The sequence below is a fragment of the Pituophis catenifer genome, unplaced genomic scaffold (assembly GCF_029215685.1).
Source record: "Pituophis catenifer annectens isolate HBS135680 unplaced genomic scaffold, rPitCat1.0.hap2 SCAF_3, whole genome shotgun sequence".
Taxonomy (NCBI): domain Eukaryota; kingdom Metazoa; phylum Chordata; class Lepidosauria; order Squamata; family Colubridae; genus Pituophis; species Pituophis catenifer.
In genome coordinates, this window is record NW_027256883.1 from 25147652 (window position 1) to 25165170 (window position 17519).

Genomic DNA, 17519 nt, shown 5'->3' on the forward strand with positions numbered 1-17519 from the left:
TAAATATACATAAGGATAAAAATGCTTAAACTCTACTGAAATAAAGTATATAGAGTGTATGTATGTATGTATATTATATTATATTATATTATATTATATTATATATTATATTATATTATATTATATTATATTATATTATATTATATTATATTATATTATATTATATTATATTATATTATTAGGGGCATGCATAAGAGCACCAGCGTGCCTACCCTTTCTGTCCCAATGTTCCCTTTATTTGTATTCATTTTATGTATTCAATTCATGCTTATACTTATATATATTATCTAATACGTACTTGACAAAAATAAATAAATAAATAAAATAAAAAGTATTTCAGTAACACTAAACAATCTCAGTGTCTGTAACAACAGCCCTATGAAAACAATTACACATACTAGGCTCTGAACAAATAACTGAAAATTAATGAAAGAAAATAAACTTTGTATGTCAATTTTCTTGTCCTTTTCATTGACAATGTACAATTGTGAATAAGTTTGTTGTATTTTATTAATTTGGGAATTTTGATTTAGCCTGGCAATGTTCCATCTATCAAGTATGTTTTTATACTTCATTGCAAAATTAAAAATTAACTATGGAGAAAAGACCCATATGTCCAGTAAAACATAAGAAAAACAGAAGTAATCCTACAAGATAAAGGTTAATTTCTACAAGGTGTTCATATGGATTGTGCTTTTTTCAGTCTACATTTCATATTGCAAGCTTCCTCTGAATGAATATATTTTTATTCTTGTTGATAATACAATCACTGATTATTCTTTAGTTTCCACAACTTTAATTATTAGCTACTTCAGAATACAGGTAGCTCTCAGCTTACGTCCATTCATTCAGTGTCCATTCAAAGTTATGGTTCGCTGAAAAAAAAGAACATATGATCAGTTTCTGAAGTTCCAGCTATCACAGCACTGATCACGATCCAGGCTTTCAGGTGCCCAGCTTGCCATTACATCTAGTAGTAGGTTATGGTCTACTTTATCAAATGCCTTGCTGAAGTCCAAGTACTCAACCAGTACTTCAGATGACACAGCCAAGATCTATCTCAAAAGATGCATTTGTAACTCTTATATAGTGCTGTATGATAGGATTATTCCCTCTTCTCCTACTCCTCAAATTCAAACCAGAAATATTACAAAAATGCATCATTATTTGGTAATTCACATCTAGTTTTCAGAGGAAAAATCTGCTGAGTATCTTGAAGTATGTAGTAATAGCAATAGCATTTAAGCATATTCTGCTTCACAGTGCTTTATAGCCCTCTCTAAGAGGTTTCTGTCCATCTTCTAAGTTCTTACAAAGTAACATGTTCCCGTTCCTATCTATTAAGCAATGCTATCTGATGGGATTTGAAGGGATGCTTTCTCTGTTGCAGCATCTGCCCTTTGAAAAAGAATCCCACCCACCCCAGGGTTTAAATAGCCTTCACCCTGCTGTGCTTTGAAGATAGGTGGAATGTGTGTCCACCTGAATGGAAACACTTACACAACAATGTAAGTATTGTTGGGATTTATCAATTGCCCCTGGCTATAACCATTTTTTAAAATGTAAACACACAGCTATTGGGAAGATACTAACCATATTATTAAATATAAATTAACATTCTGCTAAATATTCTCATATTATGAAAATAAAGTGCCCAATAATATATTAATCTACATGAACATTGAAATGTACACACACACACCCCGACATTATAATAACAGGAATTAGAACAAGATCATTCCACATCATTTACAAATTCATGAGAGTGCTAAATTATTAAGCAAGTTGTATCCTTTTACTGCTGCAACAGTATTATTCTTACTTGATGGTTTCCCCTTTAAATGAATAGAAGAAAAGCACAGACAATGGTAGGGGTGCTAATGTAGTCAGGAATCAGAAGAGTTTATCACTCCATCATCTAACCTTACAATTTTCACATAAACTTATTATAGAAAAAATAGACTTTGGAGTCATTATACATGAAAGAATAGTGATTGTGATAGAGACAGTGATGACAGACTACCAGAATTAATACTATAATACTATTTATCATGATTTTGGGGCAACAGTTTTTAACTGTTTGTATAAATAAAGCTTCAGATAAAAGAATAAGGTAGAGGTACTAGCAATAAACACCAGCATACACAAGAACAGATCTATTAAGCTAACAAACTAAGACATGGGTGTCAAACTCACCGCCTCATGTTGATGTCACGTGACGTATCATGACATATTTTGCTGTCACAAAGCTGGGGTGGGTGTGGCCTGCACATGACGCATCCAGCCCATAGGCTGCTAGTTTGACACCCCTGAACTAAGATAAAATCAATCATGCTGCACTACACATTTTCACAATGATATTTCCAACACACACAAATCCAATTCAATTTTTGTCAAAGCTTTGGATTTATCAAATAAACAATGTTACATATGATACACACTTCATACAATGCCTATTTTTTAAATGGCCAAAACATTCAATCTACCTCCTCTTTTTAGTAGACGTATTCTTGTAAATAACTGCTCTATTTGAAATTTGCTTGAAGTATGATATGAGGGAGAGATACTAGCCAATTTCCCAACCAACAAAGGCACTTATTGGTCTACTAAATACTTGAATCAATCCACAAACACTGCATATAATTCAGAAGACAATGCCAGATTTTATTAAATCAAGCAGAACATACATTACTGATGAGGCAGCCTACCAAAGTTCCCACAGCCTATGATCAGCAGCATGAAAGTTTAGTCAATATGACAATCACAAAATTAATTCTTCCATAAATTCATATAGTTCTATTAAAATTCCAACATATTTAATCACAAACTAATTTAAGAAAATATATGAGAACTCAAAAAAGATAGAGGTAAAACACTTTTCATTGCCATACATTATATTTTAATGAAAAGAAGGACCAGGGAACACATGATAGCAGTGTTCCAATTTCTCAGGGGCTGCCACAAAGAAGAGGGAGTCAAGCTATTCTCCAAAGCACCTGAGAGCAGGATAAGAAGCAATGGGTGGAAATTAATCAAGGAGAGAAGCAACTTAGAACTAAGGAGAAATTTCCTGACAGTAAGAACAATTAATCAGTGGAACAACTTGCCTCCAGAAGTTGTGAATGCTTCAACACTGGAAGTTTTTAAGATGTTGGATAACCATTTGTCTGAAGTGGTGTAGGGTTTCCTGCCTAGGCAGGGAGTTGGACTAGAAGACCTCCAAGGTCCCTTCCAACTCTGTTATTCTGTTATATTCTTAGAGGCTCTTTTCCAAATGACATTGTTGTCTGAATTGTAGTAAAATGTGTTTTTGTGGTGTTAAAAATATTCGTTCCTGTTTATCAAAGGTTTTTAAGTATTTACATCTCAAGGAGATGCTGTCCTATTCTTTTCAGCTTTTACTGGCTGCTTTTATTCAATAGATTTTTTGTTATTGTTACTGTTACAACTGGATTGTTTTACTTGGGCTGTGACCCTCTAGTTTGTATTTAGATGTGACTTAATTTTCCCTCTATAGATACATTAGCAATTTATTTATCTTCCTATCTGGTTTTATGACTTAATCAATTACTGTTTTATTCTAGGAAGAATTTCTACTTTTTAGATTAGTTCTATCTCAGTACATGCAAAGCTTTAGTCCAACCTCTACTTAATTACTGTTTCATTTTAGAAAGAATTTCTAATTTTTAGATCAGTTCTACCTCAGTACGTCAAAGCTTTATTCCAGCTTGATTCTCTGAAAGACTTAAATCATTGTATAAACAGAATATCTTATTTAACTAGCTTTCACTTTAACCAGTAGTTATTAATTCACCTACCTTTATTTTATAATGACTTCTAGGTGGTATGTATGCACATACGTACATAAATACACACACATACACACACACAAACAAGTGTGTCAAAAGCACATTTTAATTGGAGAGCTAGAAATGCCCCAGATTAGTTTCAGTTTGAGTTGACAACTTGCCAAGTTGAAATGGTGAAGAAACTGGGCATCATATGGGGTTTTTTTCCCTATCTCTTCCTCCTTTCTTCCTCTTTTAAATTAAATGCACATTTATCATACATAGCACCAATACTGAAGAGATAGAGAAAAAAGAATTAGGTTGGCTATAAAAATGTGATACATAAATAATAAAGAAAGAGTGTTCATATATCTCAGTTCAAATATTTATAGATAAATTTTCTGAGGAAATACCTCCCAAAATCATGGGAGGAGGAAGGAGTGCTAGGAACTGTTCTCAGTTATAGTCATCTTATTCATGATGATTCTGTACTAACCGAAAATCATATCTCTCGTAAGAATCATATTTATGTCTGGCCAGGAGACTAGTGACTTGCTGCTTTTTCTGCCGGCTTTCCCATTGGCTTTGTTTGTGGGAAGCCAGCAGGGCAGGTTCTAAATTGCAATCATATGAAAGAGATACTGCAACCGTCATGAATGCAAAATCGTTGCTAAGTGCCTGCAAACTGGTTGATAAGTACCACACACAAAATTTTCCCATTAGAAACAATGTAAATAATTTTAATGTGTTCCTGAACCAGACAATGTACATTTTAAGGCAATAGGTAAAAAGATAGGATTGTATATCATTACTTTACATGAGAAATAAACCTAAAAATTAATAAATACTGTACTTCAATTGAATAAAATTAAAACTTCACTTTACCTGTACCGAGAAGAGTCCATGTCCTACTGGGATTATCCTGTTCCAATCCACATGCATGAACTCACAGGGAATTTAAAAAACTTTATTAGGAAAAGTCCCACTCACACCAACTGCAAAGTTCCCCTGACTCCAAGCCTGCATAGCTTAGACACAGGGTTGTAAAGTCCACAGGCAAAGGCACAAGACAAATCCACACACAGTTCAAAATCCAGGCACAATTCAGAGTCCACAAACGATAAATCCATGTCAAAGCACAAGCCCCAAATCCTAGAAGCAGATCTGAAGTCCAAACACAGTCACACAAAGCACAGGTCGGAAGTCACAGAGTTGGAGCACATGCATGGCAGAGAAAATGGACAGCTGTTTCCAATGTCATATGGCTCCATCCATTGAGCTAAATAGGCGCACTTCCTAACTCATTAGGAAGGAGAAAGCTGCCTCTTCACCAGTAGCATTGCTGACCTCCCTTGTGCCTCCCTCAGTTCAGCCCTATACATCCTAGGATCTGGTAGAGGAGGCAGTTCCTTCTCATATCTGCTGACCGGCTGAAGCTATAACCCTTCTCCACCCTATGCTTCTGTCTGGGTCTCCAAGCCCTCCAGCTGCAGCTGTATCTCTCTCCTCTTCTCTCTAGGCAGGCACTCATCTGGTTGTTCCCTGATGGCTGTCTGAAGTTCCTGGCCTCTCCTCTTCCTCTGACACGTTCACTCTCCGCTCAGACTGAACAGAGATCCTTGGCATCTTCCTGATCCTGAAGACCATGGAGTCAGCTCTTCCTCGTTGTCTGGGAAAGCCATTACAGGGATGGTGGGAGGGGAATGGTGAGGAAGAGAAGGTGCATGGAGTGTTGCTTGAAATAGAACACTGGATACTTGTATTTCAGATGTTCTTTCTCTTTTCTGCCTTTTTTCAACTTGCACCACAGGTTCTGAAGCATTTTTTTGTCACCTTCACTAAAACCTATCCAATGAAGACTGCTTCTGTTTTCTTTTCAGAATTCCTTAAAAGTGTGAAATTGTTTGGTCATTGAGTAAATTCACATTTGTGTTTGTCAGAACTTTGTCCGGATGTTACTTCTCCACCAAGTTTTGAACCTCTACCCATTTTGCATACATTTCTTTTATCAAGGAGCTGTGGATATCCTCCCTTATCTCCTCCTCACCTGAAGAAATCTCTTTAGTCTCCTCTTGTTGATACTCCTTCCTGTAGTTCCAGCAGCTCCTCAGGCTCAGGTTTTCATGATGTTCTTCCATTAACTGATCAACATGAGCCGAATTGACCTTCAAACCCATGGACTGGTCAAAAGATACAATACCCTGCACAATAGTCAGGCTCAAACCCTTAGAAGTCTCTCTGAGTCACAGCTTCTGATCACAAATTCTTCCATGCCGAATTCATTGTCCTATAAAAGACTTCGTTCCAGGTCTTATCGATAAGATTAAGGCAGTGCAAGATATTGAAATGCTCCTTCCAGAATTCTGTGAGGGTCAACTAGATGCCAGAGATGGTCTCAAAAGCCTCTGGAAAAGCGCCTTAATGTACAATTTGGTGCACAAATTTTGAAGTTTGAAATGGCCTGCTGATCCATGGGCTGGATGAGAATAGTGTTGGGGTGGGGGGGGGACGGAGGTAAAAACCTTACAATGATGAAGCTGAACTCCTCCAATAAGTAATCCTCCAAGCCTGGAGGGTAGGAAGGTACATTGTCCATTATTAGGAAAGCTTTCGGAGGCAAATCTTTCTCCAGCAAATATGTTTTCACTGAGGGACCAAACACTTTATTTATCCATTCGGTAAAAAATCACCTCATGGCCCAACTTTTCTCTTTGCCCTCCATATCACATGTGAGTTTGATATTTATGACATTATGCTTCTTGAAAATTGACAGGTTTTCACTATGATAAAATAGTAGAGGCTTGATTTTTAAGTCCCCACTACCATTCCTACACAACAATAGAGTAAGCCTGTTCTTCATTGGTTTGTGACCTGGTGATACCTTCTCCTCTTTTGTGATGTAGACTCTAAAACCCTCAGACCCTATGAAGTCATGAATTTCACAGACAGATTCATCAGCAGCCTTTTTATTAGCACTCGCTGCCTCATTATGCCTCACGATGCTATGGATGTCAGTCGTCTTTTTTAAGTTATCAAACCAGCCATGACTGACCTTAAAAACTTCAACAGTCTCACCACTTGGTCCAGGTTTGTTTTTCAAGAGATCGGCATGCAACAGTTTTGCTTTTTTACATATCATGCCTTCTGACACACTGTCGCCCACTAACTGCTTCTTGTTTGCCCAAATTAATAGCAGCTTTTCAACTTCCTTGAGTATTTGAGAATGCTGCTCTGTTACTACTGTAACTTCTTTCGTAACATCAGCCTTTTTAATTGCTTCTTTATTCTTAATTATGGTAGAGACCGTTGTTCTAGGCATACCATATTCCCTAGCAAGATCAGTAATCCAAATACAAGTACCACTCTCATATTTGCCTACTGTTTCTTTTCTTTTTCTTTTTTTTCTTTTTTTTTTTGATCAATGGAGATGCAAAGTAATTTTCTGCTCAGCGCTACCACTGCTTGGTTTCTTAGGACCCATGATTAGGGAAAAAAAGTACAAAAATATACAAAATGACCACAGAAGCTAAGATAAAACCTCAAGGAGATGTGTTTAGGGCAAGAGCTATCACATGATTAATGTGTGGCCCTTTGTTTTGGCTGGAAAGGCCAGCACGTCACAAGGCAGCCAATATCCACAAGCTTTAGCTTGCATGTCGAGTTCCAAACAAATGACAAGCACCAGGACACAATTTTCGCATCAAGTACTAAATTTGACGACTTTCAAAGCAATCGAGTACCAAGGTACAGGCGTAATGAGCACCATTGTTGAGCTTACATTTGAATTAAATGGACCTGAGTCAAAAGCATTTGTCTTCAGTTTCTTGTTGAGGGAGAGAGAATAAATTTGGAAAACAAAATTATTAATTAAAATTAGGTTTGTCAAAAACATTTTTTTAATAAAAACATTCCATCAAATAAAATTCTTTGCAACTCTAGTAACAACTAGGCTTTGGGGAGTTTGTTAAATTGGAAATTAGATTGCAATTAACAACTTAGATGTTTGCATGTAAGTTAAATCTTTTTTGTCCAGTGGGAATGCATTTTTCTCTAAACAAATTACATGGCTTCACCATGTATAACTGAAGATACCAAGTTTGTATTTTGATTGACCACAAGATGTTTTTATTTCAACAACTGTTATTCTGGGGAGGGGAAACCCAAAATACTGCTAATGCATTACTATTTATGTTCTCTACAAAAGTAATTATAAACCACTGATTAACAAATAAATATATAACCTCTAAAACTACTAGAAAATAATTTGGATTTCTTATCCTTTATTTAGTAATTATGTTCATTAGTTTATCTCCTTCTCAAATCTTAATGGGACAAGTTAAGTGAAAGCAATATCACATTCACAATTCCCATCAGCAACTTAAATAGTAGGATGTTGGAAGAAAAACCATATATGTAGCATCTTTCCATAAGATTGGAAATCTCAACCCACACACAGACAAGCAAGACTTTGTTCAAATTGTCACTTGATATAGGTTTGTCAGGATAAATGGTTACAAATCTGTTGCTTGTATGTTTAGCATTCGTATGAATTTCATCTTACCAGAGCACACTTCATATATTAAATTAAAAGAATTATAATCACAGTGCTGAATTCTTCACTTAGAATCTCCCTGACAATTGGGAAGTTATGCTTATTGTAATTAAGCATATAATATGTATTATTATGCTTAATTAATTGTATATTGCATTCCATGAGAACAGCATTTTACAAAATATATGGAACAAATAAACATGGAAAAAATGAAAAGGAAAATCTTAATTATATATATTGAAGTTTAGAAAATGCAGAAACTAGACAACTGTTCTTGAAATATTTTAAAGATTTTGAGAGTGATGGAGAGTGGGTAGGGGAGAGAAATATTAGAGTCTTAAAAGGTGACCCCCAACTATAAGCAGCAGTAAAGTTAAAGGAAGCCTAAGAGTTCTAGAAGGCTGAAAATAGTGGTACTGAATATGCAAAGCTACTAAACAATGGTATATTGAAATAAAAAAATCAGTCAACAAATACAAGTCAAAGTAAAAGCACATACAAGATGCTTCTACAGGATTCATATCTGTCTAAATGATTACCTTTTAAAGTGGAGTGGAGTGCAAGACAGATAAAAAGAGACCAAGAAATTTATCATCTCTTAACCAACAGGCATTTTAACCTTGATAATACTATATCACACCAGCTAGTTCAAGGTTTATTTTTAGTCACTTAAAAGAATTCTTATCCAAGCAAACAGATAACTTTACAGTTTCTGTTTTGCTAACATCACAGTCAAAATAGCATTAAGAAGGTCAGTTGATTTCAATAGAATTGTTAGTAGACTAGTTGGAAACATAAAATACTTTAAAAAATAAAAACAGAATTAAGATTCAAAAGATATGCATGGATATATTTGTATATAGCTCTGATCTAATATTCATGTTCCTATCAGTTCATAAATAACATATTTCTTCTGATAGCAGTATTATATCCCAGACTAATCCCAGAAATATGATCTTTCTCAACTATATACATTATATATTATGAATACTACATACATGTGTGTACCTAAACCATGGCCTAAATTTTTCAATATTACTATAGTTTGTATAGATAAAAACTAGGGTTGAAATGTAAATTCTAATTATCATATGGACTGCAATAACTTAATATAAAATATATCTATTGGAAATTTTCAAGAAAATTGTATATAATAAAGGTAAAATGTTTTGTCTCTCTCCCAAATAATGCAAGAAACCATTTTCAATGCCTGGATAACTTTCATAAATTAGTAGAAATGTCTGACAAAGTTATATTTTCCTCTTTTATCTTCATGTATTATTCTGCTAGTACTGAAACAATAGTAATTTATGTGCCAAAATATTTAAGAGGTGAATAAAGAGTCTAATCCATGCCATCATGTTCAAATCTCCAAAATTGAAAGACACTTTTAAAACTTTAGAAACTATAATATACACTTTATATCCTGCTTTTAAAATTATTGATGTTCGGCTCTTTTAAATATACATTTATGTATTTTATTTTTCAATTTGTAACAATTCCTGCATTTTTTAAAGGAATTAGTTCCTGACTTTCTCCTCAAGGGATAGTCATTTATAAATGTCACCCAAAACAAAACTGTCTGTCAAAGCCTTTCAACTTGACAAATATTGACAAAAAATGATTCAGTGACGATGTATAAAGTATTAGATGTATATAAACTTTTTAGCAACTAAAATGGCCTGAAATTTCAATTGTATGGTCATATCAATCAAGTATATTTATTTATCTAAAAGTTAAATATATTTAATATTTATAGTTAAGTATATTTATTTATGCAAAAGTTGTCATGTTACTTTCAATGGGTTCTATATGAAAGCAAGGAGCACCTTGCATCAACCAAATTAAAGGCCTGGTACAATTCACTTTATCAATGAAAATTTGAAAAGCAACATTGGTTATTTATTGTAGTTTTATACCTGCTAACTAATTAGTATATAACACTGTATTCAGTGGAATTTACTCCCCAGAAAAACTGCATTAAGAATTCAGCCTCAATTTAAAAGATGTTGTTTTAGAGTTATCACTTAAACATACCCTTCGGTATGTCTCAATGTTAGAGCGAAACTAAATCTACACACAGTAGCTTACTTACGTCTGGGGCTCCTTCTCATTTTGTTGTTTTTGCTGTGGCTGAAGAACGTTATTTACCAGCTCAGTGAACCCACTAAAGGGAAACCACCTGTTCAAATAAGCAAATAATGTAACTGAATAACCAAATGAAATCATAGTAGTATAATTTTTTTTTCTATAATCATCATCATCATCATCATCATGTAAATGCAGGAAAGCTACAGCCAATGGAAATGTTCACTGCAATTAAGTCAGCCACAATTAGGATTTAGGGGAGAATAGTTTTAAACCAGAATAATCCGCAAGCAGGTAGCAAGAAACCACATCCAACTGAAATGTGGATGAAATAACACACTGAAAGCAGCTTTTACAAGCCAATCCGAAAGCAGATAACTAACTGCAGCCTATCTGGTATTAGTTTAAAACCATCAAAGGTGCAGAAAGCAGAAAATGGCAAAGGTAGAGAAGTAAAGCCCACTGCACTTATGTTTTTGGTTTTTTACTTACTGTGTCACTGGTTGTTTTTGTTCTTCTTTACCCCTAAAAAAATAAGTGCACAACTGAGTGCAGTATATATAGGACACAAACCCTTTTCTATGTCTCTCATATCTGAGTGGCATCAGAAAAATATTTTTTATTTAACTACACCTTGCATCCAAGCCAGTTTTCCACTAGACAAAAATATTAATGCAGTATCATAAAACATAAAATGTACAATGTCTCCAGGAAATAATATACTATGGTCAGTATGTAATGTTTTTACAGAATTACTTGAAATACTGGAATCTTAAGACATATAATTAGCCATACAATCTCCAATTTAAATTTGTAGTTTGCATGACTAAAAAGCAATTCACTATATACAGTAGTAAACGAAATGAAACAATAAACTTCAAAAATACCGTGATCAATATAATCGTGGGTAATCACTATCTTCAAAATTATTTCACACTTTTCAAATATTATATTTGTGATAAAATAATTATTTGATTTGCTTATACCCTGTCCCACAAGATTCAGTTTTAAACACATAAGATTCAGATGCTCCAACCCTTCCATAAGACTTTGAAAATCTGGCTTTTCTCTCAGCATGGAGGCAGAACCCGTCTGTAATAACTGGAATACTGAATGATTGTAGGTTGGCCTCAGTTTATAGCATGTTCTCCTCTGTGCTATCTTTACCTGTTTGCTTTTGGTTTTAAACCTATGTTAGCTGCCAGAATCACTGTTGGTAAGTTGGAAATCCATACAAAGTGAATAAGTGAATAGCTCAATGAGGCTCTCGTTAAAGTATCAAAACCCAAAACAAGTTTCAAAATATGACAAACTGCCAAATAGATATCAAACTGCACCTCTGATGTGCTTCCAGGTGGGAGGTTTATGAATTTCATGGGTTCTGACTATGTCTGAGACTTTTTCTAGCAGTTATGCTCTTGATTATACCTTGACCTCTGGGATTTGGAATCTCCTTGTTATCTATGAATCAGTTGGCTGGTTGGACATGTTGTTTGTTTCCTCTTTCTACAAGTGGCTGGAAATACCTTTTGCCTTCTGCTTGACTGGTGCTAGACATGCCTCTTCTGGCAATTTTTTGGCTAATTGGATGGATCTCCTGCTTTACAGATATATTATAGTAAATACTCTTTGGGGTTCATTTGCTTCAAGATTTCACCTCACTGCATGTTACCAAAGAATAAATTGTTGCACATGTTTGCTCTACATAACTTGGGGTTCACCTTGCTGTATCCTTTACTCTTCTTATTGTATCTAACCATTATGTTCTTCTTTGCTCCGTTACTCAGCTATGAGCATTTCTTACTTGGAATGTAAATACAGGCTCTGTAGCCAAATAGATGGCTTTAATGGCCTTTATTAAGATTCGTGCCATTCCATCATTCATATAGTGTCTTTTCTGTGCCTTCTTTAGGTAGCCAAGTACCGTAACTGTCTCTCCCTAGAACTTGTTGGATAGATTAGCATCTTATCAAAATGCTTCTTTTCAGATCCTGTCAGGCAATCATTCTTTCTGTCAATCCATTTTGCTCTAGAATATAGGTTATATAATCTGGTGCTTCGTGTTCTGTTACTTCCAGTGTCTCCATGTTCCTATATTCTACTCCACTGCCATTTCAGAAGATAATTAACTGGCACTAAACTAGGTATATTGCTTACCATCTTCATGTATTCTCTGAGTTTTAGACTCTCATTTTGCACATTTTTGCACTTTGTGGCTATGTCTTTCTGTATTGTGTGATAATCAATGATGATGATGAAAAATCAGTTGCCTGAAAGTCACTTGTCTTATCATTCCACATAGTCACTGTGAAGGGGTGACTTGATCAGCTGTTGATGATGTTGGGTAGTGACATGTGAGTTGTCTTTGTCATTCAAGTACCATAATGATATAGTCCTATGTCTGATCCATTGTTTTGACTTGCAAGTTACTTTATGGCTTTAGAGGTCACAATTCTGAGTCATCTGTGCCACAGGCAGATGCAATTCTAGTGAAGAGGGTGGGTTACCACTCTGGCTTTTTCACCCTTCACCTCTAAGGGCTATACATATATAGGATAACTTGTAACTGCCCCAACAATAATGTTCACTTCATTAGAAACTGTACATGCTTCCATTGCAGTGCCATCTTGATCAAGCATTTCATAGAAAGTAGACTTCTATCTATTACTTATGCATACAGACATCTTTTGTTGGGGTCTTGCATTTCACACTGGTGGTGAAACATTTTACAACTCCATTTCCAATTCCTTGCACTGTTAGGCCCTTCTCGTTTGCTAGGTAAATTTTTTCATTGCTTCATCTCATTCTATTAAAAGTTCTTTGTTGTTATACAGTTATTGGTTCAGAATCTATCCTCCATCTGAATCTATTGCTTCCTTTGGCTGCTTTATAGTATTCACTCTATGACTCCAATTGCTTCACTTGCTGTAGTTTTTCCTGCTACTTTCTCTTCGGTGACTCCCATCTTATTTTGTTCAGTCTTCCAAATAAGGTAGTTTTTCTTTATGCATACTTGCTTTTTTGCAGCAAAATAATAGAGAGTGCTCTCTTTCCTTCTCTCTGTCTCCCAAGCATAAATACAGTTTACTTGCCTTCCTTCTTCCTTCTGTAGTGATATATATATCAATCGAATTCCTTCTGTCATATTCTAGCATAAATTCACCATCTAGTCTTCCACATAAGCTGTGTATAAAGAGCTATTTGTTTGTGTGCACCTTCAAATCAACAAGTTTCCACATTTTTCTTGGCAACATTTTTGGAAGTAGTTTGCCATTGCCTTTTTCTTAGGGCTGAAAGGGACTGACTAGCCCAAAATCACTTAGCTAACTTTTACCTAAAATAGGTCTAGAACTCAGTGTCCCAGTTTCTGTGTGGTGCCTCAATCACTACACCAAATGGCTGTCATAAAGAACTATAGGCTTTGAATTAAAAGGACAGCAGCAAAGCCCCTACATGATTATCTCTCATTTCCTCTCCTCTTTTTAAACTTTTATTAAAATTTATTGCAATATAAAATACAATGAAAATAAAGATTAGACAAGGGGAAAAGAGGGGTACTGGATAATAAGAAGGGAAAAAGGGGAAGGGGGAAGCATTGACTTCCAACTCTTTCCACTATAGTAACATACTAACTATAGGTACAGCCTCCTTTCTGCATTACATTTAGTAATTACCAGCAATTTCTGTAACTACACAATTATACTACCTTCTAACTAAAGTCCAAAGTTTTTTTTTCTTCTATTTTGAGTCCAGAAAAGTCCAGAAGCAATTCCCAAATGGAAATCAAACTGGATAAAAGTTTATCTTAATTTAAAACAGTTAACAATGCCATCTCAACCAAATCCATTTTTCCTGTCCATTTTTTCTATTGTGAAAAATAATATATCTTTCTATTTACATTTATTAGGTTTATGCATTGTCATCATCTATAATAGCAAAAATTCCACATATTCTTTTAAATTCTTTGTCCAACAACCCTAAAGAAAAAACTTCTAATTCCAATGTTATATTCATTTTAAAATCGAAGCTTTAAAATGCTTTAAAAATTGCCATCCTTACAGATACAATTACTTCTAATACATTGTTTTATTTTTAAAAAATCTTTCTAGCTATAATTCATTATAAATTTCTCATTGATCAAACATTTCACACAATATTAAACATATTCATTTTCCAAATTCAGTTTCAGCAATATTTTGCAAATCGTAACAGTAACTTATTCATTATACTTTTAAACCCACTTGTTATTAGTACAAAATAATAAGTTTTCTTATCCAAATTTAATATTTCATTTAACATATGTTAAATCAGCAAGGGTCCTATCTGTGACTCCAATTTTCCTATTAAGTTTAAGTCACCCCCTCCAACTTGTCCCAATAAAATAAAATCTTTATCTTCAAAATACCATAGCTACTGAACAAGTACTAACTGTTTTTTCTCTCAGAATGTTCTCAGATACTTCTTTTAAAGCAGTTATTCTCTTATAGGTCAATAACTTACTTACAGTTCTTCTTTTAATTCCACTAGAACAATTTTGTTTAAGTCACCCTCATAATGAGCACTCTTACTGTCAATTGAATTGTTTGAATTATTTTGTCTGAGCATTCCTCCAAGACACTTCTCATGATATCTAGTCTTAATAGCCTCCTATGATAGTGTTTCAGTTTGTTTTCCATCTTGTTTGTCTCAGGATTTTATAGAATGAAAAAAAAAAGCCTTTGTATTTTGTAGTTTTTGGCTCCCTCTTATGGTCAAAGAGTAAATCTTTTAAAAATATATTTGCAGATCAGCAGTTGAGTCTTGGCCAATCAGATTCAGTTACAACCCTCCTTCCATAAGAATTCAAAGTCACAATTTATAACTTCCAATATCAAATGATCTTAACAGATTATTATCATTGTTTTAAAAAGCAAAATTAAGTCACTACATTTTAAATCCATATGTTTCTCAGAAAAAGTTAAGGAAAGGAAATATTCTATGCTTGGCTCACTGCCTATAATCCTCTTCCTTGTCATTTAGTTATAAAAATGTCTCTAAAGCAGTACAGTTCTTCAAAAAGGAATATCAGACTGTGACCAAAAAAGGAACTTCTTTTAAATCAGTAAAAATGATAAAAGTTGCAGGATGCAATCTAAATTGGTCACTGGGACCAGAGGTTTATTCTTCTAAGTTTTTGGACTTGGGGTTGGAGCCCATCCTCAGGGAACTTCTCTCTCTCCAGAATGTTTTCTCTCACCACACATTCTGGAAAGAGGGAAATACCCTGAGGATGGACTCCAATCCAAGTCCAAAAGCTTGGAAGAATAAACCTCTGGTCCTGGTGACCAATTCAGATTGCATCCTGCAACATTATCCTGGTTCACGTATATTTGCCTTCATCCGTAAATGATAAAAGTGTTTAAGAAGAAAAAAGCACCACTTATTGTCTGTTTGAAAAAGAAAATTTCCAAAGCAGCTGCTTTTCCCACAATGAACTGGCTAACCCTGTCTACCAATTGGCAACTCACCAGCCAACACTGTAGCGCCATTACAGGGTCCTTTCACGAAGCACTGCTGTCTGGAGGATCTTGTGGGGTCCTCAATTGGCCACTTTCTATCAGAAGTCATTTCCTATCCTGTACAAATTCAATTTCCTATGCGGTTCAATTTCTACCACTAAATTAACATTTTCCTACTTTTCTTAGAGGAGTTCTGCAATTTCATCCTACACAGCTTTGAGCAGATATAGTTCAATGTTTAAATTAGTCTGCTCAAGAGGTTTCTGCAACTAATCCCTCATTCATTTAGCAGTGTTTTTTCTTATTTAGTTACTTATTTCCATACACAAACTTATTATAAATCTTCCTTATCTGTCTTTCCTGTCCCAAGCTTTATTTTTTTGTGCCGGTTTTTTGTGTTGTAATTATTTTCCATAAATCATCCTTAGACTGCAGAATTTCTATTTTAACCTTTGATAGTGGATGATTCTTAACAGTTTAGCCTTGCCTTTCTAGGTTATAGCTTTTGTCTGCCATAGGTATGTATATTCATGTAGTTTTACATATTTTATGTACACTTTGGAATAGTAGTTAAGATGCTAGCCTGTAAACCAGGAGATTGTAAAGCTGCTCTTCTGCATGAAAGCTGGTTAGTTGACCCTGTGGCAATCTCTTTTTCTCAGCCCAACCCATCTCACAGGGTTGTTTTTGTGGGAAAAATAAGAAGTAGGACTATTAAATATGTTTGCCACTTTGACTTACATAAAAAGGTGAGACATAATAAAAAATATTACGAACGGTCACACATTCAGTCAGATGTTTAGATTGGATCTGGCATTTATGTCCACCTACCAAGTGATTTCCAAGGACCTGGGAGAGGCAAATGTTGTTTAATACTAAAGTAGTGCTGCAGGATATAAACCGTTCCAAGTAAAGCTGCTTTTGCAATTCGCTGGTTTTCTCAATGTCCCTGGTGTTCAAGTGGTGCTCCAGTTGTTTTGGGTTTGCCCCAAGGCACCTATTACTCTTATTGCTAACTTTGCTTTCTTTTGCCTCGATCGATCTACTTCTATTTGCATGTCTTTATATTTTATGATTTTCTCCTATTCTTTTTTTTCTTTTTTTTATTTAAAAAAAAAATATTTAAAACATACAAGTTTCTCTTAGTCAAGAAACAACTTTACATATACAGTACACAACTTCACCTACTAACTAATTTCTATTATTATATATACATATATACAAACATACACTGACATATTCCATTTTCTATCTATCTGACAGTGCAATTTTTAATTATATTAATTTCTTCTAAATTTCATCTCTACCCATTTCTCCTCCTCTGATTTATCCACTGGTACCATCTATTCCATATTGTAAAATATTTTGAGTCCTCCTTATCCTGTAACTCTAAAGTTAATTTGTCCATTTCTGCGCATGTGAATATCTTTTGTATTAGCTCGTGGTCGGTTGGCAATCGATCTATTTTCCAAAGTTGTGCTACCGCTAATCTAGCCGCCGTAATTATGTGAAGTATTAAATATTTTATATCATTTCTAATGTTCTTTTTAATCATGCCTAATAAAAAAATTTCGGGTTCTAATTCAATTTCGT

General features: G+C 34.6%; 1 protein-coding gene across 9 annotated transcripts in view; it reads right to left on the reverse strand.

The window, feature by feature from the left end:
• The window catches only part of RIMS2 (regulating synaptic membrane exocytosis 2), a 267667-nt gene that overhangs the window by 219260 nt on the left and 30888 nt on the right, over positions 1-17519 (reverse strand). Inside the window, exons 3-4 of one of the 9 annotated variants that reach the window (XM_070940384.1) lie at positions 12212-12215; positions 10436-10522 (exon numbers count right to left, since the gene is read on the reverse strand). The exons of 7 other annotated variants lie outside the window; for them this stretch is intronic. In XM_070940384.1, the coding sequence (XP_070796485.1) occupies positions 10436-10522; positions 12212-12215 (91 nt within the window). Of the gene's footprint in view, positions 1-10435; positions 10523-10920; positions 10954-12211; positions 12216-17519 lie in introns of all 9 variants that reach the window. One more of the 9 variants, XM_070940382.1, reaches the window with a different exon arrangement.